Source organism: Gracilinanus agilis, chromosome 2 (assembly GCF_016433145.1).
Source record: "Gracilinanus agilis isolate LMUSP501 chromosome 2, AgileGrace, whole genome shotgun sequence".
Lineage (NCBI taxonomy): Eukaryota > Metazoa > Chordata > Mammalia > Didelphimorphia > Didelphidae > Gracilinanus > Gracilinanus agilis.
Genome location: NC_058131.1, coordinates 359,338,655 through 359,362,026, shown reverse-complemented (window position 1 = coordinate 359,362,026; position 23,372 = coordinate 359,338,655). Strand labels below are relative to the sequence as shown.

At 38.8% G+C, this 23,372-nt stretch overlaps 1 protein-coding gene across 2 annotated transcripts in view; it reads right to left on the bottom strand.

Moving 5' to 3' along the window:
* The window catches only part of ABLIM3 (actin binding LIM protein family member 3), a 187,991-nt gene that overhangs the window by 74,168 nt on the left and 90,451 nt on the right, over positions 1 to 23,372 (bottom strand). For both annotated transcript variants that reach the window (XM_044664440.1, XM_044664441.1), the window contains exons 4-6: positions 12,789 to 12,901; positions 5,186 to 5,312; positions 3,534 to 3,627 (exon numbers count right to left, since the gene is read on the bottom strand). In XM_044664440.1, the coding sequence (XP_044520375.1) occupies positions 3,534 to 3,627; positions 5,186 to 5,312; positions 12,789 to 12,901 (334 nt within the window). The remainder of the gene's footprint in view (positions 1 to 3,533; positions 3,628 to 5,185; positions 5,313 to 12,788; positions 12,902 to 23,372) is intronic.

The window sequence follows — 23,372 nt, the reverse complement described above, 5'->3', positions numbered from 1 at the left end:
AAATTGTTTCATTTGATCTTCACAATAACTTTTTGAGCTAGATGCTTTTATTATCCCTATTTTACAGATTAGGAAACTGAGGTTGAGAGAGGTTGGATTGACTTATTCAGGGCTCCACTGCCAGTAAATAATGTTTCAGTCGAATTTGAATTCAGTCCTTCCTGACTACAAGTCCAGAACTCCATCTACTATCTCTCCAGGATGTATGAAGGCCTAGATAGCTGGTCAGACAGATTAGACCTTACAAAAGATTTGGTAAACTAAATGCTGTAGACAGCAGCTGGCTTTGGCCAGGGCCACTGTAGAGAAAACTAGAAAGAGGATGCAGTGGAGTTGTTGCCATGGCGATGGACAACCAAGGAAATAGGAAAGGGTCAAGTGCTTAGAGAAGCCCATTCTGAATTAAATGTGCCAGTGCTTAAAAAAATCATATTTCATCTTTACAGCCCAGGAGGTCTGATGAATTTGCCTCTGGTAGAAGAAACTTTCCCTTAAATCTATTCCTAAATGGGGCGTAAAGTGACCTGGTGGTAGCTGGAGGTGGCAAGGTGAGTGTGTGTGTGTGTGTGTGTGTGTGTGTGTGTGTGTGTGTGTGTGTGTGAGAGAGAGAGAGAGAGAGAGAGAGAGAGAGAGAGAGAGAGGAAGAATTGGGGGGAAAGGGGAAGAGTGGTACCACTAGTTCAGGGAGAGGGACAAAATTTTCAAGAAAGAATCAAGTGAAAGAGGCCCATATTTAGAGTCAAAGAAACTGGGTTCAAATTCTGTCCTTCACTAGTTACATAATGTTCCTTTATATCTCTGAGTCACCATTTCTTTGGATGTAAAACAAGAGGGTTGGCTTATCAGATCTCCAAGGGTCCTGTGATATATCCTACCTGCTGCCAAGAAAGTCCTGATTATAGAGTTTCAGAGCTGGAAGGGAGCTCAGCAATCATAACAGATAATTCTATCTCAGTTATTTGTTCCTTTATGTGATCTTAGCCAAGTCAATGAGCCCCTAAGATTTTAGTTAGCTCATCTATAAATTGAAGGAGATGGATTAAAATATAGTCAATATATGATCTCATTTTAAATTCCTACTTAAATCCCAATGATTCCCATTTTAAATTGATGTTCCTGGGTTCTTCCAATCAGGAATATTCCTTATATCATCCCTATACACCAGTGGTTCCCAAACTTTTTTGGCCTCCCGCCCCCTTTCCAGAAAAAATATTACTTAGCCCCCTGGAAATTAATTTTTAAAAAATTTTTAATAGCAATTAATAGGAAAGATAAATGCACCTGTGGCCATCACCACCTCCCTGGATCGCTGCTGTACCCACCAGGGGGCGGTGGCACCCACTTTGGGAATCACTGCTATACATGAATACCTAAAGATATGTACAACTCTCTAGCTCAAGACAGAAAAAACATTCCTCTCAAAAAGCCTTCTCATCTAATGTTTTCCTCCATATTGTGTCCAAGCCTGGCTCTTTGTAACCTTTTTCATTACTCCTAGTTCTGCCCTCCAAGATCAAGCAGAACAACTTAATCCCTCTTCCACATGTTGAATAGCTTTCATGTCTTCTGTGAGCAACTTTCATGACTTCTCCCTCAATAACATCTCTTCCTGGCTACATGGCCCACCTTCTTGCCCTCACCCAACCTCAAATAACATAGTTTTGAGGGTCTTGACTAGATATTCTCCAGCTTACCACTGACCTTCCTCAAATATGGCATCCAGAACTGGAAATAATATTCCAGATGATGTTGACTAGGGCAGAGAATCGTGGAATTACCACCTTCCTTTTTTTATAGATAAAAAACTGTGGGATGGACTTTCCTCAGAAATAGAATAAGATTCTATCATTAGATAATGCAAGGAAAAGCTGGAATTTTAGAATTGGTGCTACATTTCAGGAAGGGGCAATAGCAAACATAAAATGTAAGCTCCTTGAAGGCAAGTTCCATTTTTCTCTTTATATCCCCCATCATCCCTGGTATCTAGAAAGTACTTAATGAATGCTTATTAATAGACTGATTAATTAAATTGCAGTGCATGCAGAAGAGGGTGGCCACTCCAATATGGCAAAGGAATCAAACCGAGTGAGAATCCATAGAATGAAATAGGGCTGTTAACTCTGGGGGAAAATACATGATTTTAATCTTCAAATATTTGAAAAGCTGTCATGTGGAAGATGACAGGGCAGCTAGGTGGCATGGTGGGTAGAGTGTTGGATCTGGAGTAAGGAAGACTCATTTTCCTAAGTGTAAATCTGGCCTCAGACACTTACTAGCTATGTGATCCCGGGAATGACAGTCACTCTACCCTGTTTGCCACAGTTTCTTCATCTATAAAATGAGCTAGAGAAGGAAATAGAAAACCACTCCAGTATCTTTGCCAAGAAAACTTCAAATGATGTCACAAAGAGTCAAACATGGCTGAAAACAACTGAACAACATCATGTGAAAGAAGGATTCAGCTTGTTTTTCTTTGTCCCAGAGGACAGACCTAGGACCAACAGGCGGGAATAGCGATGACATATATCTTGGCTCTGTGACAGAACTTAATAATGATTGGTGCTATCCAAAGGTAGAAAGGACTATCCCAGTAGATAGTGAGTTCCCCATTAGGAGATGTATTCAAGTATAGGCTAACTGGGAAAAAAAGGGGGAATCCCTGCTCAGGTACAGATTAGCTTAGATGTATGCAGGGTAGCTTCTAGCTCTAAGAGTCTGGAATTCCATGGCTGATCACTTCTGTGGGAATCTGTTGTGTGATGTTTCCCATAAATTTTCAAATAAAAAGTGACAAGGCAATAAATATTTAGTAATCTCTTCCTATGTGTCAGGCATTGGGTTAAGTATAAGGACCCTATGAAACAACAAAAGTTGTCTTGAATCCCACACGTGATAGTAGTTGTGCCATTAGTATTCATGGATTGAGAAAATGTTAATAGCAAAATAATGTTTGGTGTGTAAATGATTTCGTGGACTCCTTACAATAACTCTGTGGCTGCTCAGTGGGCTGAGGCTCACAAATTAAGCATCCCTGCCATAAATGATCTCTGCACTAGCGAGAAATGGGTCTAGATAATCTCTAACATCCTTTTTAGTTCTGAGATTCTATGATTATAAACACCATCCAAAGTGAGTCAGTCCAACCTCCTATCCAGTGCAGAGACTGTCTATATAGACCTCCTGACAAGAGGCAATCCATCCTCTGATAAACTCCTTTTATTCTGGAGGATGTCACACATGGCCATTGGGGTCCAATCCATTTTAGCATATATAAAAATGAGTGTAGGGGGCAGCTAGGTGGCTCAGTGGATAGTCAGGACAGAGAGACGGGAGGTCCTGGTTTTGAAGCTAGCCTCAGACACTTCTTAGTTGTGTGACCCTGGGCAAGTCACATACCCCCCAATGCCTAGCCTTTACCACTCTCCTGCCTTAGAACCTATTCACAGTATTGATTCTAAGATGAAAGAAAATAAGTGTTATATTTTAAAAAGTGGATTGTATCCTGTTCCTCGAGGGTCCTGGTGCCAACTTACCTCTAAGACCCTGCCACTGATGTACCTGTCACACGTCTCGCACTTAATGCCAAACTGAGAATGGTAATCAGTCTCACAGTATGGGACTCCATCCCTGTTGGAGGAAATTCATGGGAAGAAAGAAAACAAGAGAAAAAATCAGAAGAAAACAACATATATGGAATATTAGGTTTGATTTTCCTTTCAGTTTCAGTACTCCCCCCCACCTACCCACCAACCCCTGTGTGTTTCCAGATGTTCACCTGTATCTTTGTAGGCTTTTCTTGGCTTATATCTCCTTTAAGGAAAAAGGACCCTAACATTCTTAATCATCCAGGTGGCAATTTAATGTCTTTAAAGTAGAAACAGCTAGTTGAAGGACCTGGAAACAGGAGCTGAAGGGAGAGAGATATACTGCTTTCCTTCTTATAGTCTCCAAATTCTTTCACATTCTTTGGTCCTTCAATTCCTCACTGTGCCCTCAAGCATTCTTCCATTTCCAGTCTTTGTCTGCCCTAATTTCTCATACTGCCTGAACAGATGCCAAGGCAGCATTTCAGGGGAGCTGGCAGACACCCCAATGGTCTCTTGTTAAATAGCATGGAGGAGGAGAGGAAGGCAGAGACACTGGGCAGTGAAGGTCCAGAGAGGTCCAGAGAGAGAATAATTTTCCTGTGCTGCAATTCTACATCTAATACCAATTTCTTGATTTTCATAGTTGACATAGTTTCTTACTTGGAGGTAAATTGGCACTGGGGGCTGAGAGGAATAGAATTTAACTTAACAGGATTCTGGACTTTAAAAGGTTATTTTAAAATGAGGACTACTGTTAACATGGTTCTAACTAATATTATAGTACATAAGGATGATTTAACAAGGAGACTAGGATAATGAAAAGGACTCTGAACTGGAGGATCAGGAGAGCCGGGTTAGAGACCAAGTTCTGTCACAAGCTTTCTTTGTGACTCTGAGTGAGCCATTTTTCCCCTCTCTGGGCCTCAGTTTCCTCTTTTATAAAACAAGAGGGTTGTACTAGATGATCTCTTATTGCTTCCAAGTCTAATGCTGCATGGATTAGTCATACCACAGTCACTGGATCCATCAATGGGTTCAGAGGGGCTGCAAAAAGCAATTCAGTGAAACTCTGCCAAGTACCTTGTAATGACTCGGCAGCTCAGCAGAGCCTTGAGCTTGGCCTGAGCACTGAAGTGGACCAAGCCATGGAGTGGATTCCACCCCAACTGCCAAGGACCTTAGAACATAGTACATAGAAGGTCTGAACTAGAAGGGACACGACAATGCAGACCATCTTTACCAGGAGGGACCTTAGAGCAAAGAATAACAGAAATCATCAGAGCTGGAAGGTCTTTAGAGACTGTTTAATCCAATGCATTATATTGGATTAATTGGATTATCCAATTATCCAATCTAATCCAATATATAGAGGGAGGAGGAAACAGGTCCAGAGGGTGAAAGTTCACAGCAATGCAGTGACAGAGCTGACTCCAAAGCAGACTTTAGGCAGTGTTACCCCCTTCTCTGCTAATCCTGAGCATCTGTTTATCCAACCAGGCCAGCCTTGTAGCTCTGGGAAGACCCATGGACTTTGAGGGTCCCTTGGGATAGACAGGTCACTTGGGGGAGTTGAAAAAGGGGGGGAATCAGACACCCACTTGCTAATGTACTCCCCAGTGAGGACAGTGCCGCAGGTTTGGCATTTGAAGCAGCTGACGTGCCATTGCTTCTCCAGGGCCAAGAGAGACTGGCCGTGTTTGATCTCCTCCTTGCAGCCAGCACAGTCTGGAAAGAGAAGGAGACACCACTGAAAGAACATTTTGGGGCCCCCCATTCTCTGTTCCTCAACAGATTACTTTGCACTTGTAATAATGAGAACATCTTCTATTGCATGATTTTTAGCGCTCAGCCTATAATGAGGGGGAAGGGGAAGGAGTATGAATACAGCACCTACTATGTGCCAGGCACTAAACTAAGCATTTTATAAATATTATTTTATTTGATTCTTTCAAAAGTCATATGAGGTAACTTCTAGTATTATCCCCATTTTACAGTGGAGGAAACTAAGGCAAATAGAGGTTATATGATTTGCCCAGGGTCTCAGAGTAAGTGTCTATCTGGGGTCATCAGTTTTGAACTTAAGACTTCTGGCTCTAGGTCCAGCTGTTCTATACACTGTGCCACCTGATTGTCTCTGAAAAAAAAATTTTAGACCCTTAGTTTTTATCTTAGAATCAATACCATGTGTTAGTTCCAAGACAGAAGAGCAGTAAGGGTTAGGCATTGGGGGTTAAGTGACTTGCCCAGGGTCACATAGCCGGGAAGTGTCTGAGGCCAGATATGAGCCCAGAACCTCCCATCTCTAGGCCAGGCTCTCTATCCACTGAGCTACCCAGCTGCCCCCCAGAATCTCTTAAATCAAGACAATTGGCTTTCAGTTCAAGAAAGATTTCAGCAGAACTTTCTAAAACTCACACAAAGTAGTAGTAGCTGGTAAAGTTAAAATTTAATCCCACTTCCTCTAACTTTAGATCAGTGCTCTTTCCTCTCTCTGAATTTTGGCAGCTAAATGGATAGAACACTAGGCTTGGAACCACGAAGTCTTGAGTTCAAATACAGCTTCAGACACTTATTAGTTGATGTGCAATTGATTTAACCTCTATTTGTCTCAGTTTCCTCACCTGTAAAATTGGGGAAAATAATAGCATCCACCTCCTAATGTGGTTGTGAAAATAAGACAATATTTATAAGGTGCTTTGCAAATCTTAAAGTGCTATATTATTATAATTATTAATTATTCAAACTATGGGACTCACAGGTAAGATGATCAGACTGTAACTCAGAGTCAGCTGTATAGGGAAAGACCCCTGATTTAAAGTTACAAGACTTGGTTCACATTCTGGCACTGAGGCCAGAATTAGTTGTGTGATCTCGGGAATGCCACATCACCTCTCTGGGCCTCAGTTTACTCATTTATAAAACCAAGGTTAGGGCATTTGTGCTTGTTACCTAAAAGGATTCTAGTGAGGATCCAATAAGTTAATTGGCAAGAAGTATTTCATAACTGTAAAGTCTGGTTTAGAAGAAACAGCATTGGGGCAGCTGGGTAGCTCAGTGGAGTGAGAGTCAGGCCTAGAGACAGGAGGTCCTGGGTTCAAACCCGGCCTCAGCCACTTCCCAGCTGTGTGACCCTGGGCAAGTCACTTGACCCCCATTGCCCACCCTTACCAATCTTCCATCTATAAGACAATACACCAAAGTACAAGGGTTTAAAAAAAAAAAAGAAGAAACAGCATTGATTTTGGAGTTAGGAACCATGGGTTTAAGCACTGTTTATCATTCATTATTTTTATGTGACCCCGAGAAAGTCATTTCTTTTTTTATTATCTATAAAATGAGGGAATTGGACCAGAGGGTCTCTAAGGTTATTTCCAGCTTAAACATCTTTTATTTTCAGTTAAAGAAATCTGAGCTATTATTCTGTTATAGCAATGATAATGCTTCTGACAAAGTCTTTCTTCAGTTCCTTAATCAATTGTGGATACGACTTTAAGTTCCAAAAGACTATTCCCACCAAACTAGAAAAGATTTGAAAAAGGATCTGGCTATGGACTGTATATCTGTTTTCCAAGAACCAACTCAACCGAGTGTAGAAAAGCCCCTCCCAGAGAGTTGGCAATGATGAATTATTTTTATTTTCTCCACAGCAATTCACAAAGGCCATTGACTTAAGTTATCCTAATTGGAATCTCTTCCTCCAGTCTCTGCTTACTCTAACCCATCTTCCACAAAGGGGACAAACTGATATTTCTAAAATATGGGGTAGAATATATCATTTCTCTGCTCAAGAAGTTTCAGGGGCTCCCTTCTGCCTCTAGGAGGACATACAAACTTCTCTATGGTATTTAATTTCCTTTACTATATGGCTCCAGTCTGTGATTACTGGAAATTTATTACCTCTTACTCATCTTCATGAATTTTATATTCCAGGCAAACTAGCCTACGTTTGGTTTCTTCTATGGTAAAAGCCATTCTATCATTCTATACTCATGCCCCTGTTCAGTTTGTCTGCCATATTTGTACTTTCTCTTCACCTTCACCTTTCAGGATTCCTGGCTTCCTTCAAAACTTAGCTCATGTGTCACTTCCTAGATAGGGCCATTCTGAACCCCTCAACTGTTAATACTGACATCCACGCACCTTATGACTTTGCATTTATTTTGCATAGAATCTATATTTATAGAATCTGTGAATGTGCTAGTATCATCCCCCAACAGAAAGTATGCTCCTTGAGGGTAGAGACAGTTTTGTCTTTCTGTTCATATGGCCAGTGCCTGGTTTAATAAATGCTTATTGAATGAATGAATGAGTGAATGAAAGAACAAAGAGTTGAGATTATAGAAAGATTGTAGAAGAAAAGTGAGTGTTTCCTAGATGAAATCATAGATCCTTGAGATTTTAAAGAGTATGATGCAGAAGAATGGTGATATGTCCAGCAAAAGGTCAGAAAAAAAGTAGTCAAACTAGACACATAACTACTCAGCATATTCACGTTTGAGGGCTGGGGAAAATAATATAGAAATCCCATTCCCAAAGCAGATGTTTTCCAAATCTATACAACCAATCTTATCTCCTGAATGCCAGTTTTTATCTCCTCCAGTTATTTAATGGTTATTTCTGCTTGGATGTCCCATAAGTTTCTTAATTAAAGCATATTCAAAATGGAACTCACTTTCCTCTTGAGCCTGTCTCTCCTATCTACCTTCTTTTTGTTGAGGACATTAGTGTGTCAATAAGTCACAGGCATTTATTAACTATATGCTATGTACCAGGCATCATGCTAAAAGATGAGGGTACCAACAAAAGTAAAAGACAGCCTCTGCTCTCAAGGACTTACCATTTTTCTGTTGAGAGTATGAGTGAGCCATTCAGTCAACAAACACTGATTAAGTGTGGACTATGTGCCAGGTACTGTGCTAAGTTTTATAAATGAGTAAACTGAGGTCCAGAGAGGTGATGTAACATTTCCAAGGTCACACAACTAATAAGTGCTAAGTATAATGAATAATACAAAAAGGCAAAAGGTGATCCCTGCCCTCAAGGAGCTCACAATCTAATGGCAGGGGTTGGGGGAAGCAAACAAGTATGTACAAACATGATATATATATACACAAGATAAAGAGGAAATAATTAAGTGAGAAGGCACAAGGGCCAGTTAGATGGCTATAATTCCTAGTTGTGTGACCCTGAGCAAGTCACTAATCCCCAACAGCCTAGCTCTTACCACTTTTGTGCCTTGGAACCAATACTTAGTGGTACTTAGTAAAGATTCTAAGACAGAAGGTAAGGATTTTTGAAAAAAGAAGAAAGGGACTAGAATTGGGAAAGTCTTCTTATAGAAGATGGAATTTTAATTGAGGCTTAAGGAAGCCAGAGAAGGCAGTAGATAGAAATGAGGAGGAAGAGCATCACAGGCATGGGGGACAGCCAGAGAAAATACTGGAATGGAGAGATGGAGTGTCTTGTTTGTGGAATAATATGAAGCATCAAGGAGATTATGGCAGGGTTGATCCAGATAGTAACAGGGAGTCACTATAGTTTTTTGAGAAATCCTTTTGGTAGCTAAATGGAGAGTGGATTGGGTGTTGTGGGACACAAGGAAGGCAAACTCATCAACCGGCTAATGCCAGTTAGTCCAGGTGAAGTGAGGGCCTGCATCAGAGTAATGGTAGTGTCAGAGGAGAGGAGACATTTGAGAGATCTTGCAAAGATGAAATCAATAAGTTTTGGCAACAAAATGGATATGGTGTATGAGAAATAATGGAGGCAAGGATGACACCTAGGTTGTGGGCCTGAGGGACTGGGAGGATGATGTTGTCTTCAAGTGAAGAATGGTTCTAGGTTCAAAACCTCAGCAATCCTTAATATTTCCCTCCACTTCTGTATTCAAATAGTTTCCCGACCATTTGGCTTCTACTTCTATAATATCTTTCACATCTGTCCCCTTCCCTCCACTGACAACAGCACTACCCTAATTCAGACACTCATCACCTCACACAAAGACACTACAATAACCACTGAATTTATTCCTCTACTTCCACCCTTTCTTCTCCTTGATCTATATGACACACAGCTTTCAAAATACTTTTTCCCAAGGTACAGTTCTTATCATACTTCAGTGGTTCCTTATTTCTAGGAAAAAATACAAATGCATCAGTCTGAGTTTTTAAGGCCTCTTCTATTTGGTACCTACCTACTTTCCAGCTTTATTTTATTCTACTCTCCATGAACTCTATGAATCAGCAAAATTGGACGACTTAGCCATTTCCCAAACTTACTATTTCGTCTCTACCTCTGTGCATTTGGACATACCCCGAAGAGACTTCTCCCTCAATTCTGAATCTTTGGCTTCAAGGATCAGCTCAAGTGCCATTGCCACTAGGAATCCTTTTTGGATTCTCTTTTCTTAGGGATCTCTCTGTTCTCTAAGGTTACATATCATTTTATGTGTTGTAGCCCCCTGTAGAATGTAAACTCTTCAAAGATAGACATGGTGTCATTTTTGTCTTTATACCTTGTTGTATGGTGCCTTGCAAAGAGAGTGTATTTAATAATAATAATAATAAATATTTGTTTAATCTTAATTTTAAGTTAGAATGGGAATATCTCAAGAAGTAGTGATTTCCTCATCCTTGGAACTCAAGTAGTGACTGGAACATTAGAGGGGATAACAGGTTGACTTAGATGACATCACTGAGGTTCCTTCCATCTCTGAGATCCTACAATACTAGCAATTTATAATTCTGTAAAGAATCTCAGAATGACAGAGATTTTAGAGATCATCAAGCCTGAACCCTTCATTTGACCAGTTTAGAAACTGAGACCTGAAATCAGAAAGGTACGTAATGACCATGATCAAGCTAGCTAGCAACAGACCCAGTTTAGAACAGCTCTCTCAATTCTCAGGAAGACAGTTGTTGTTGCTGTTGTTATTCTTCTCCCTTATCTCCTATCTTAGAATCAACTTCAAGTTTTGCTTCCAAGGCAGAAGAGCAGCAAGGATTAGTCAATGGAGTTAAGTGGCCTGTCCAGTGTCACACAACTAGTGTTTAAGGGTTTTTCTAACCCTTATAAATTATTGGTATTGGTATAGTTTTACCAATAATTGTGGACAGGTTGTTGTTTTGACTGATGGAAAAGATGGCTTCCCAAGCAGTCTATTTGATTCCTGCTCAGACCAAGTTTATACAAACAACTACTTATTGAAAGTTTTAAAATTTAGGAAAAAGGGGAAAAAAAACAGGACAGACCAAGAGAGAATGAGTGAGAGTTTGTTGGTCTCAACTGTCCCTTTCAAGAACCTCTGAGAAATTCTTTTTATTTCCCATGATCTTCTCTTGAAAATTCTATTTTGGCTTTAAGAAATCCAGCTTTCCCAAATTTCTATATTTATCTGTTGCAATCAACTCTATTTTCTAATCAACTCTTTATTAACAAATATCCTTTTTATTTACAAATAAATACATTATAAGTAAATAACAAATTAACAAATATTAACAAATATTATACTAGACAGTGTCGGAGGCCATTTGAACCCAGGACTTCCCATCCCTAGGCTTAGCTCTCTATGCACTGTGCCACCTAGGTTTCCACCCCACACCCTGCCATCCATATCTTTTTCTTCTTCTATTTTTTTTAAAACCCTTACCACCTGTTTTAGAATCACTACTGTGCATTGCTTCCAAGGCAGAAGCGAGGCAAGGGCTTGGCAATGGGGATTAAGTGACTTGCATAGGGATAGGCAGTGTCTGATTCCAGATTTGAATGTAGAACCTCACATCTCTAGGCTTGGCTCTATTCACTGAGCCACCTAGCTACCCCAATCCATGGATCCTTAAACCCAAACTCTTTATTTGGTTTAACGTATAAAACACAATCCCACTTGTCCTCCTTTGACCGTTCTTCAGTTTCTCTAAGTCCTTTCTAAAATGTGCCAAACCAATCTGACAGATGAGAACTGACCAGAGCATAGAGTAGTTAATAGTCATTTCTCTTATTTTGGATAATGTGCTTTTTTTTTAATGCGATTCTAGATCATATTAATTTTTTGACATTATCCTGTCAATGTTCATGATTCTTTTTCATTAAAAACTCCAGGTCCTTTCCCCATGAACTGCAAACTACTCTCTACTTATATTTACCTCATTTTGTACTACTACTGTCCATTTCTCAGATCCAGTGGCAAGGACTTGATTCTCATTCTATTTCATCATGTTAGATTTGGGCTATTGTTCTAGTCTGCTTAAATCTTTTGCATATATTCTTTCATTTGATGTGTTAATTGTCTCTTTCAAAACATGGCATCCATTATTAACATATTTGCTAATTGTGTCATAATATTATTGTGTATAAAATTTTGTCTAATAAAATAAATTTTAATAAAAATGTTGGATAGAACATGACTAAAGTAGAGTCCTTTGACTACTATTAAACACTTCCTTCAAAGGGGACACCATTAATCCCCCTTAATTCTAGTGCCTTTCTTCTGATAATTATTTCTAATTTATCCTATAAATAGTTTGGTTGTAAATAGTGGTTTACATATGATTTCCCTCATTAGACTGTGAGTGTCTTGAGAACAGGCAATGTATCCTCAGTACTTAGCACAGTGCCTAGAACATAGTAAGCACTTAATAAATGTTTATTGATTGACTAACCAATCACTGTTATCGTTATTCTTTTTTTAGATGCTCCATGATGGAAAAATATGATTAAGAATTTTATAAGTTAAGGAGTTTTGATTAGTAACAGAGTATGCACATAATTTAGTCATGGATTCATCCAAGTATCATAGTCTTAATTTGTTCAGTAATCAGCTGTTGTTTTCCTTTTTGTGGGGTTCAGAGAGCATGGACATGGTGCATATGTTCTAATTAGGAATATTACCTAACAAAAGCATCCAACTGCATTGAGTGAAATCCTTTGATTTTCAGGTTTCTAATGGGCTTTTTCAGCTTTCCCTGTTACTTGGTGACAAGAAGATTCGTTTCATTTTACAATTGTCCTGCCTAGGTTACAAAAGAGGACAGCTGGCTGTCTGATCTAATTCTGAGAAGAGCAGGGAAAATTCCAACTTTTCTCCCACAAGTCCCCCAATAACACACTTAGGCAACATCCTCACTCTCTACGGGGCCACGCACCAGGAATGGGCAATGGCCAGAGCCTGAGCACAAGAGGGAATAGAGGTAAGGCCAAACTTACGGCTTGGTCCGTGAACCTTGATGGGTTTGGCACTGATCATGGAGTTTGAACATGTCTGGCAAACACATTCTTTGCCGCTGAATGTCACTTTGTCACCGATGGGGAAAGGTTTCCTGTAAATGAGAAGAACAAGAAATTCAGCACATCTACTAATTGTTCTCTGTCCAGCTATTATAAAACTAAAATTAATAATAACAATAATAATAAAGTATAGACTGAGAGCTGGAAGGGACCTTGGAGATCATTTAGTATAACCTTTTTTTTAAATATGAGGGTACTGAAGACTAGAGAGCTTAAATGTCTTGCTTTAAGGTATACAGACAGTAAAATGGCAAAGCTAGAATTTCATCTCAGAACTTCTAGTCAGAGCTTTTTCTTCATACTACACTGCCTAATGATAACACATTTACACAATGCCTTAAAGTAACCAGTTTACAACATTTTGTCTTAACCTTACAAAATCTTATGAGGAAAATGCTACAAGCATAACCATCCCCATTTTGTAGCTAAGGAAACTGAGACTTAGAGACAAGTAATTTGTTAATGTAGCTAATCAGAGAAAGAACTAGGATTAGGATTCTGGTGTCCTGCTTCCCAGGGTGATGCTTTTACAATCACAGAATGTAGGATTTGAAAGAGATCTCAGAGGTGACACAGTCCAATTCTCAGCCCTGTTCAGGAATCTTTTCCATATAATAATCTCTCTACTTGAATAACTTTAATCAAGGGAAATTTGGAAAGGGAAAATGATTTGCCTAAATTTATAGAGATGGTATGTATATCAGGAGTAGGGCAGCTAGGTAGTGTGGTGGATAAGAGCACCCAGCCTAGAGTCAGGGAGACTCATCTTCCTGGGTTCAAATATGGCCTTAGACACATCCTGGGCAAAACATTTAACTGTGTTTGCCTCAATTTCCTCATCTGTAAGATGAGCTGGGGAAGGAAATGGCAAACTGCTTCAATATCTTTGCCAAGATCCTCACCCCCTGATTTGGAGTCACAAAGAGTCAGACATAACTGAAAAATGACTAAACAAACAAACGAAAAATCAAGATTTGGAACCATATCTACTGCTCTCATCACTGTACCAAATGAGTACAGGCAAATAAACAAACACAGACCATACCAGATATAGTCTTGGGGCCTGTTGACCAGATGATGAGCCTGAAAAGTATATAGGATTTGAGGAAGTATTTAAAGTATGGAAGTATTAGGAATTTTTTTGGCTAAGAGTTAGAAGGAAGTTGTAATCATGGCTTAATGAATAGTCTGAGTTTGGTTCTATTACTCGTTGGGTGTGGGACCTTCGACAAATTCACTTATTCTCCCTATGTCTCAGTGTCCCCATTTATAAAAGGCCAGGGTTGAACTAAGTTACAGAAATCTATAATCTCAGAGCTGAAAAACACTAGAATCTTAAAACACAGAATTTCAGAGCTGGAAAAGGCCAGAGAGACAATCTCTTCCAATTGTAGAGAATAGACAAAGTTTCTATGGGGAGCATTAAAAGGAGAAAGATTTTGATTCAACATTAAGGAGAATTTACTAACAATTACAACTGTTCAAAAATGGAATGGATTTTGTCTAAAGGCAGTGGGTTCCTTCCTTGGCTCTCGAGGTCACCATGTTGACATGGGGTAACCATAATAAATCAAATTGTAATGTGAGAGAATTCCTACTTCAGTATATGGTCTCTAATCTCTGACATTCTAAGATTCAGGGCTTTCCAACTTTTGAGAATATATGGGAGTGAAATGTCACAAAAGACAACAGAAAATAAAATTAAAAATAGAAAAGATGTCATCAAGGAACAAAACTACCAGAAAATTTCAAAATGAAGTTGGTTTTGGAAAAAAGATACTCAAAGGAATAAACAAATAAGTATTCTAATACAATAGAAAACATGATGGCTTAAAAGAAACAGGGAAAGATTGCCAGAAGAAATAAATATCCCAACAATGCCAAAAGAAGCATTAGAAGCAAAACTAGAATTTTCTCAAGACACTCCAGGGATTAATGCAAGAATGAGTATGAATAAGAAATGTCTGAATAATTTAAAGATGAAATGTAACATTTAAAAAAGATCAGTGGAAATGTAAACAGACAATAAAAATAAAATTATTTTTCCAGAGAATAGAATGGTAGACATGCCAGTAAAAACAGAAAACATGTCATAAAATTATAGGATTAGAAAAAAATATAATCTATGCAAATGAAAATGATGCATTTAAAGTACAGAATAAAAAGGAGGGACAGTAAAAATTGTGGTTTACCAAAACTATGAAGGAAAGAACTTGACCCCTTAGGTAAACTGAATTAGCCTCAATAAAATTCATGAAACTACCAATTAAGGAGTGCACATTATTATCAAGCTACAACAGATAAGGAGAGGATTTTACAAACAGCAGAGAAGTTGTCACAAACTTTAAACCTGATCAGATTATTCCAGATTTTTATAGAATGGGAGAAATAACTGAAGAAACTGGAATACTATACACCAAAAATAAAGAGCCTCCATTCAGAAGGCAGGTGTTCTTTTTGAAGACAAAAGATGATCTCTTAAGAATTCAAGAGTTAAAAAAAAAAGAATTCAAGAGTTTCAGCAATCTGTGGAGGGCTGAGCTAACCTTAAGGAAGGTTTTAATATGTATAACTAAAAGAAAGCACAGAACCACAGATAAGTAGGAAAATCAAGGGACTCTTTACAGTTGTGATTAACTAGTCTAACCATCCTAGGGGATAACACAAGAACAATAGCTGGGCTTTGATTAACAACTGAATTATACAAACAAACTTGTGGGAGGACTGGCAAGGAGAGGAGAGGAATATATTGACTTTGGGTGCTAAGGATAAATGCAGAAAGAATAAAAGGGAAGAGTAAGAGAGTGGAATGGGAAGAGAAATTTCAGTGATTTCCCATTTTAACCAAAAGAGTGGGTGAGGGCAGAGGATTTTTGCAAAACTGTTGAGTTAATAATATAGGAACATAATATGGGAATTATCTTTAGTTTGATGGGTGTTAAAGGTTGGGATAGGATCAATATCATTGAAACAAGGAAGATTATACTTATAGCATATAAGGTTATTTTATTTCACAAAACAAATAGTTTAATAAAGTACCATATTAGATTAGAGAATGATAAAGCTTGCACAGTTATGGTAAGGTGGGGAATGTTTGGCTATTGAAGAAATTATAACAAAATAGTTACATTTGATTATATCTGAATGGAGATTCAACAAAAAGCAAAACATGCAGAATGAAAATGAAAAAAATCTTGTTGTGGGGACCATAAACATTACTGTTAAATGTCAGAAAAAAGAATTACTATTAGTAATTGACCCAAATTTATAAGAAGAACCGAATCTTAATATGACAGATGTTTAAAGGACACGATAGGGACAGCTAGGTGGCTCAGTGGATAGAGAGGCCCAATCTGTCCTCAGACACTTCCTAGCTGTGTGACTCTGGGCAAGTTGGGGCAGACCCAACTGCCTAGCCCTTACCACTCTTCTATCTTGGAACCAATATTTAACATAGTTTCTAAGACAAAAGGAAAGGGTTTGCAAATAAATAAATAAAGGACATGATAGTGTTAGAAAAAAGAAATGAGCCACTCAGCACCTGAAAATGTGTTGAATGAAAGGCTACCTAGCATCTATTAAATTGTCAAATACAATTTAGAGTGATAAAATTCGATGTTGCCTAGACTCCTGAAAAAGTCTCACCAGTTTGCTATACGTGGAACTGAACTGGTACGATACTTTTTTTTGTTGTTGTTGTTTGGTATTTCTTTCATATTTATTCAAAGATATTTTATTTTCCCAATTACGTGTAATAACAATTTTCAACATGCATTTTTTGAAATTATAAGATCCAAATTGTCTTCCTCCCTCCTTTCCCTCCACCATCTCAGAGATGGCAAGCAATTTGATCTGGAATATACATATATTATCTATCATCCATACCATACTTCTATATTGATCACTGTTGTAAGAGAATACTCATATAAAACTAAAGCTCCCAAATAAAACTGTAAATAAACAATTGTGGAAGATAGTTATGCTTTGATCTGCATCTGACTCCAATAGTTCTTTCTCTGGAGGTGGAGAGCATTCTTTGTTATAAATTCTTCAGAATAGTTGCAGATCATGGTATGTGTAAAATACTTTTTAAAGAAATATGGCAGGGGCAGCTGCGTGGCTCAGTGAACTGAGAGCCAGGCCTAGAGATGGGATATCCTGGATTCAAATCTGACTTCAGACACTTCCTAGCTATGAGACCCTGGGCAAGTCACTTAACCCCCATTGCCTAGCCCTTACAACTCTTCTGCCTTAGAAACAATGCACAATATTGATTCCAAGACAGAAGGTAAGGGTTTAGAAAAAATAAAGAAATAAATAAAGAAATATAGCATTATATAACAAGAATTATTAAAACTTAATATATTTTGATCTAATGATCTCTTAACTTAGGAATATACTCTAAGGCTATTATTTTCAAGGTAAAAAAATGCCTCTTCATACAAAAAACATTCCCAGCAATATCTTTCATAATAGTAAAACATTGGAAACAATTGATATACCAAAGGATTGAGGAAGAGCCAAAGAAATGATGGTATATGAAGGTAATGGAAGATTGTCATGCCAACAAGAAGAGATAATTGTGAAGAATACAATTAAATATAAGAAGTCACATCTAGTGATGCAGAATGTAGAAATCAGAAGCAAAATAGTTATACTTGCATGAACTACAACTATCTAACAACATAATCTGGAAAAAATTCTACAAAAGAAAAAGTTTCATAAAGAAACCAACAGGATGATTTTGTTTCTTTCTCATTAACATTAATATACAAGTACTTTTTTTTCTAAACAAATTACAAATAGAAAGTTTAGTCATTTGTTGTTTTTTAAAAATTCTTATTGTATTCTTAATGTTTGTGTTAGTCTCTGGTTAATATCCAGTGTAGAGATCTTATTCACAAATGACTGGTGGCTATTCAGTACATGCCCAAGACTATGGGGGAATTAGGTAATGCTGAGGGCTGGGCCCAAGTCAGGAAGATTCCTATTCCTGAGTTCAAAACTGGCCTCAGACACTTCCTAGCTGTGTGACCCTGGGCAAGTCACTTACCTCCCATTGCCTAGCCTTTACTACTCTTCTGCATTAGAATCAATACAGAATACTGATTCTAAGATGGAAGGGAAGGATTTAAAAAAGTAATTAAAAGAAAAAAGAATTGAATTAGAAGATGGCCTGAACATGATCTGACAGAGAATAGTGTATCTTGTTTCATTCTTTCCATATGGAATGGTGGAGAAAATGAGAATGAAGACTCCTAGATTCAAGTTTTGCCTTAGCTATATGGTTCAACCAGTTTTCTCATCTGTAAAATGGAGTAGACAATTTTATAGGATTATTGAGGAGAAAATGTTTTACAAATTTTATTATTTCTTATTTTTAAATATTTCTTATTTTTCCTTAATTACATACAATAACAATTTTTAACATTAAAAAAATTTTTGAATTCTAAATTCTCTTCCCCTCCCAGAAACAGTAAGAAATCTGATACAGATTTTATGTGTTTTGCAAATATTAAAGTGCTATATTAATGAATTATTTTTTCCTTTACCCTGTTCTTTGACTCCATCCTCCTTCAACTTTCTGCATGCTACCAAATTAGATGACACAATGGATAGAATATTGGACCTGGAGTCAGGCAGACCTGGGTTCAAATCCAGTCTCAGATACTGATTGTGTGACCCTGGGCAAGTCACAACCTTTGTCTGCCTCAGTTTCCTCACTTTCAAAATGGGGATTAATGATAGTGTTTTCCTCCTAAGGTTGTTGCAATGATAAAATGGGACAATAATTGGAAAGTGCTCTGCAAATCTTAAAGTGCTACAGAATGAATAATAATAATATCCAGATTCCCAAGTCTGCTCATATCATTCCCCTACTTGAAAACCTTCACAGATTCCTCATTGTCTATAGGATAATGTCCAAATTCCTTAGCCTGGTATTCAGTCCTTTTGTGGATACCATCCCACCCTCACAGCCTTTCCCCTTAGTGCTTCCCAGCCAAAGTATTCACCTGTGCTTTTTGTAGTTAACTCACTGATCCACAGACTGGCCTCTCACTTTCCCTCCTCCTTGGCTTTTGCTCAAACATTCCTGCTGCTGGTAAAGCTTTCCTGCCTCCATTATTTATTCATGATTGCTGTCTTTGGGCATTTTTTAAGATTATGATGTGGGAGTAAAGACAAATCTAGGAGCAATAGCAATAAGTTACTGGGAAGCAAGTTTCTCCTCAATAAAGGGAAAAAATTCCTAACAGGTAGAGAATTCCAGGATGGAGTAGGTTACCCTGGAGATTCTGAGTCTCCCATCAGTGGCGATCTCCAAACAGAAGGTGGATGACCACTCACTCATCAGGGATGCTATGGCAGTGATTCCCATTCTGATGCAGGTTAGGCCGGGTCTCTTCTGATGTTCTGTGATGCTGTTAAGTCTTAATGAGTCTTCAACCCAACTCTCCTCTTCTGTGAGACCTTCTACCATCACCCTCATTCACAGCAATAAAAATAACAGCAGACATTTATGTGGTACTTTAAGATCTGCAATGTATTTTGGGTCCATTAAGTTTGATAACGACCCTGTGAGGTGCTTTTTGAAGAGTTGGTTGTCTCCATCTTATGAATGTAGGAATTGAGATCCAAGGAAAGAAGTGAACTGACTTGCCCAAAGTCACGGGGCACAGATAAGCAGGACATCTGGGGCTTGAAACCCAGGATGGCTAAGACCAAATGACTCTTTCCACTGCACCAGGCTGCCTACAATTTCAAAAGCAATAGTTCCCTTCCCCGAACTCCTTCTTTTCCACAACCAAATCCCTTATGCTCTGAGCCACACGCTTGCAATTAATCACATCCTGGCCTGTGACAGCTCTCCTAATGCTGTTGTGAACGGTGATTTATGTCTCTTACTGTTATTTCACTTTTCCCTTGTGTGTGCCCCATCTTCCCTATTAGACTCTCCCCGGGTGACAATTAGGAACAGTCACCAACACGATGATTAATGGGTTCACCGAGGATTATAATGTCCAATAACATTCTCTCCCAATGCCTCCTCCTAGTGTGGAAGTGACCCTGGCCATACCAGCAGACTGCAAGCTCAAGGAAGTCCCAGCAAGGAAAGCAATTGAGGAGATGGCCCCAGTGAGGGAGGGACTATTTGCAGGCTTTCCAAGGAACCCTATTTCTCAAGTCATTATTACCTCTGTTGGGCTCCAACTTTCTTCCCTTCTCAATCTTGATGCTTTTATTAACTACTTCCACTTTCACTGGTCTCTACTGTCAAATTATGAGACAGATAGTTGGCAAGGGAGATAGAACTGTAGACCTGAAGTCAGAAGGACCTGTATTCAAATCTATCCTCAAATGCTTACTAGCCGTGTGACCCTGGGCAAATCATTTAACCTCTTTGAGCTTCTGTTTGTTCCTATGTAAAATGAAAATGATAAAAGCAGCACTTACTTCTGAGGGTTGTTGTGATGTCAAAATGAGAGAATATTTGTAAAATGTTTTGTAAATCTTAATAAACCAAATACATGTTATTGTTTCTATGTTATAATAATTATTATATTATATTATGTTATGTTACATTAAATTATGTTACATTAAATTATGTTATGTTATGTTATGTTATATTATATTATATTAATTATTACTTGTCCCTTTGTCCTTTTACCATTAATAGCTTGCCAGCCTTTTACCTTGGATTACTCTTATCACCTATTTCAACTGCTCTTACTCATGAACAAAAATGGAGGAAGTCACTCACCCAGGTGGCTGGGTCTATCTCCCCCTCCTCTCTTTCCAACCCCCACTTATGTTATCTATTCTCAATTCAACTCTCATTTCAACAAGGAAATCCTTTCACTTCTCCCTAATTGCTTCTCTAGCCCACTCTCCACAGAATGTTTCAGATATTTTCCCCTAAAATCTAAAACTTTCCTTCTCCTACCATGTCATTTGAGAACTTCACTTTTCTTATGCTTTACTATGAAGTAAACAAGTATTTTTTCAAACTCTTACTTTCTGTCTTTGAATTGATACTAAGTAATGGTTCCAAAGGAAAAGAACAGTAAGTCAAGGCGACTGGGGTAAAATGACTTGCCCTGGGTCACACAGGTAGGAAGTATCTGAGGTCAAATTTGAACCCAGGGCCTCCTGTCTCCAGGCCTGGCTCTCTGTCCACTGAGCCACTTGCTGCTCCTGAAACAAGAATTTATTAAGTGCTTCCTAGGTGCCAGGCATTCTAATTAGTACTTTATACTATTTCATTTGATCCTTACAACAACTCTGGGAAGTAGGTACTATTATTATCCCCAATTAATAGTTGAGGAAATTGAGATTTGCCCAGGTTAAGTGACTTGCCCATGGTCACATAAATGTCTGAAGTCCAATTTGAATTCTGGTCTTCTGACTCCAGGCCCAGCATGCTATCTCATGTGCCACCTAGCTGTCTATTTTATTAGTAAAACAGAGGCCATACACTGTGAGTTCTCTCTTCTCTCCTCGTTATCTCAGAATTTCTTGATATCATCCCATCCTGCTTCCTCCTTGCTATGTCTCTGAAGGTGATATAGCCCTTTTCCTCACTAAGTTCAGTCCCTCTACAAGGACCCTTAATTCTAGTTAGTTCCATTTGTCTTCACCAGAAAATCTCCCACATTCATGAAAAACCTTCACCACATCTTCCTATCTCTTTGGGCTATATTGTTCTATATCTCTCCTTCCCTTCTCAAACAAATACTAGAAGAAGCAATCTGTTCTCATTTCCTCTTTTCACCATACAGTGAATTCCCAAAGTGGGCGCCACCGCCCCCTGGTGGGTGCTGTAGTGATCCAGGAAGCGGTGATGGCCACAGTGCATTTATCTTTCCTATTAATTGCTATTAAAATTAAAAAAATAATAATTTCCAGGGGGCTAAGTAATATTTTTTCTGGAAAGGGGGCGGTAGGCCAAAAAAGTTTGGGCACCACTGCCTTAGACCATAATAATAATCATCATAGGCTGTCTCCTGTGCCCAAAATATACTTCCTCCTCACCTCAATGAATTTCTTTTTTTAAACATTTATTAATATTTATTTTTTAGAAAAGTTAACATGGTTACACAATTCATGCTCTTACTTTCCCCTTAACCTCCCCCCCATCCCCTCCCCATGGCTGATGTGTATTTCCACTGGTTTTAACATGTGTCATTGATCAAGACTCACCTCAATGAATTTCTAATTTCCTTTATGAAAAAAAAATCACGTCTTTTATTAAATTCATCTCTCCCTGTCCCAGTTGCTACTGTTTTCTCCTCCCTCTATTACCTTGTATTTATTTTTATATATCTAAATTCGTATATGTTGTCTCCCTAGATAAGAATATAAGCCCCTTTGGGGCAGCTAGGTGATTCAGTGAATTGAGAATCAGACCTAGAGACTGGAGGTCTTGGGTTCAACTCTGACCTTAGTGACTCTGGGCAAGTCACTTAACTCCCATTGCCTAGCCCTTACTGCTCTTCTGCCTTGGGATCAATATGTAATATTGATTCTGAGAAGGAAGATAAGAGTTTAAAAACAAAAAAAGAATATAAGCCCCTTGAGTCGAGGGACCATTTTGTTTTTGGGTTCTAGTACCTAGCAAAGTGCCTGGCAAAAGGCAGGTGCTTAATAAATGCTTATTGATGATGGTGGTGATGGTAAGGGTAGCTGACGTAATGCTTTTGATGATATTGAGTGGCATTTTTATATCGATTTGTTTGGCAAGCATATTACATAGATGATCTCATTTGAACCTCATGACTACTTTAGGAGGTAGTTGACTACTTTAGGTTAAGTGTAATGAGCTTGTCATTAGAAGCCTGGCCACTGGAGAGTGGTTATTTTGGCTCAGATCACTTCCAGAGCCCTTCTGATTCCATGAAGACTCATTTGTGTCAAAGGCGGCTGGATGCTGGCAGCCCCACTGCCTGTGGCCTGGGGTTCTGGTTATCACAGGGTCTGGAAGGAGAAGCAGCAGGGCAGGTAGACAGCCATTACCTGGGGAGCCCAGAGCAGTGACTACAGGTTAGGCTGGCACTATCTGAGCATCAATCATCTAGCTTTGTAATCAAAGATACAGCTGAAGGCCAGGCTGGCCTGCCCTGGAAATACTGGCTTTTGTCTCTTCAGGAGAGGCCCCAATAGGTCTCCTATCTCCTTTCTGTCAGGTAGAGTTTCTGACTTTACAGGCTGCAGAATGGAAAAAAAAGAACCAGGAAGAGGCTAATGCAGAATTTCCCTATAAGCATCACTGTCTTGGCCACAGGAAGAGATATAACTACTGTCAATATTCTCTCCTACCAGGATTTTCCTGATAACTCACTATAATGGCTCTCTTCCAACCTGTGAGACTAATCTTTCTCCATCTCCAATTGCAAGTCCAGAATCTATATCCTGTCCCCCATTCAAGGGTGTACTCTAGAGTTCTGTCCTGGATCCCCTCACTTCTCTCCTTCCCTTCCTCCCTCCCTCCCCCCCCCCTCTCTC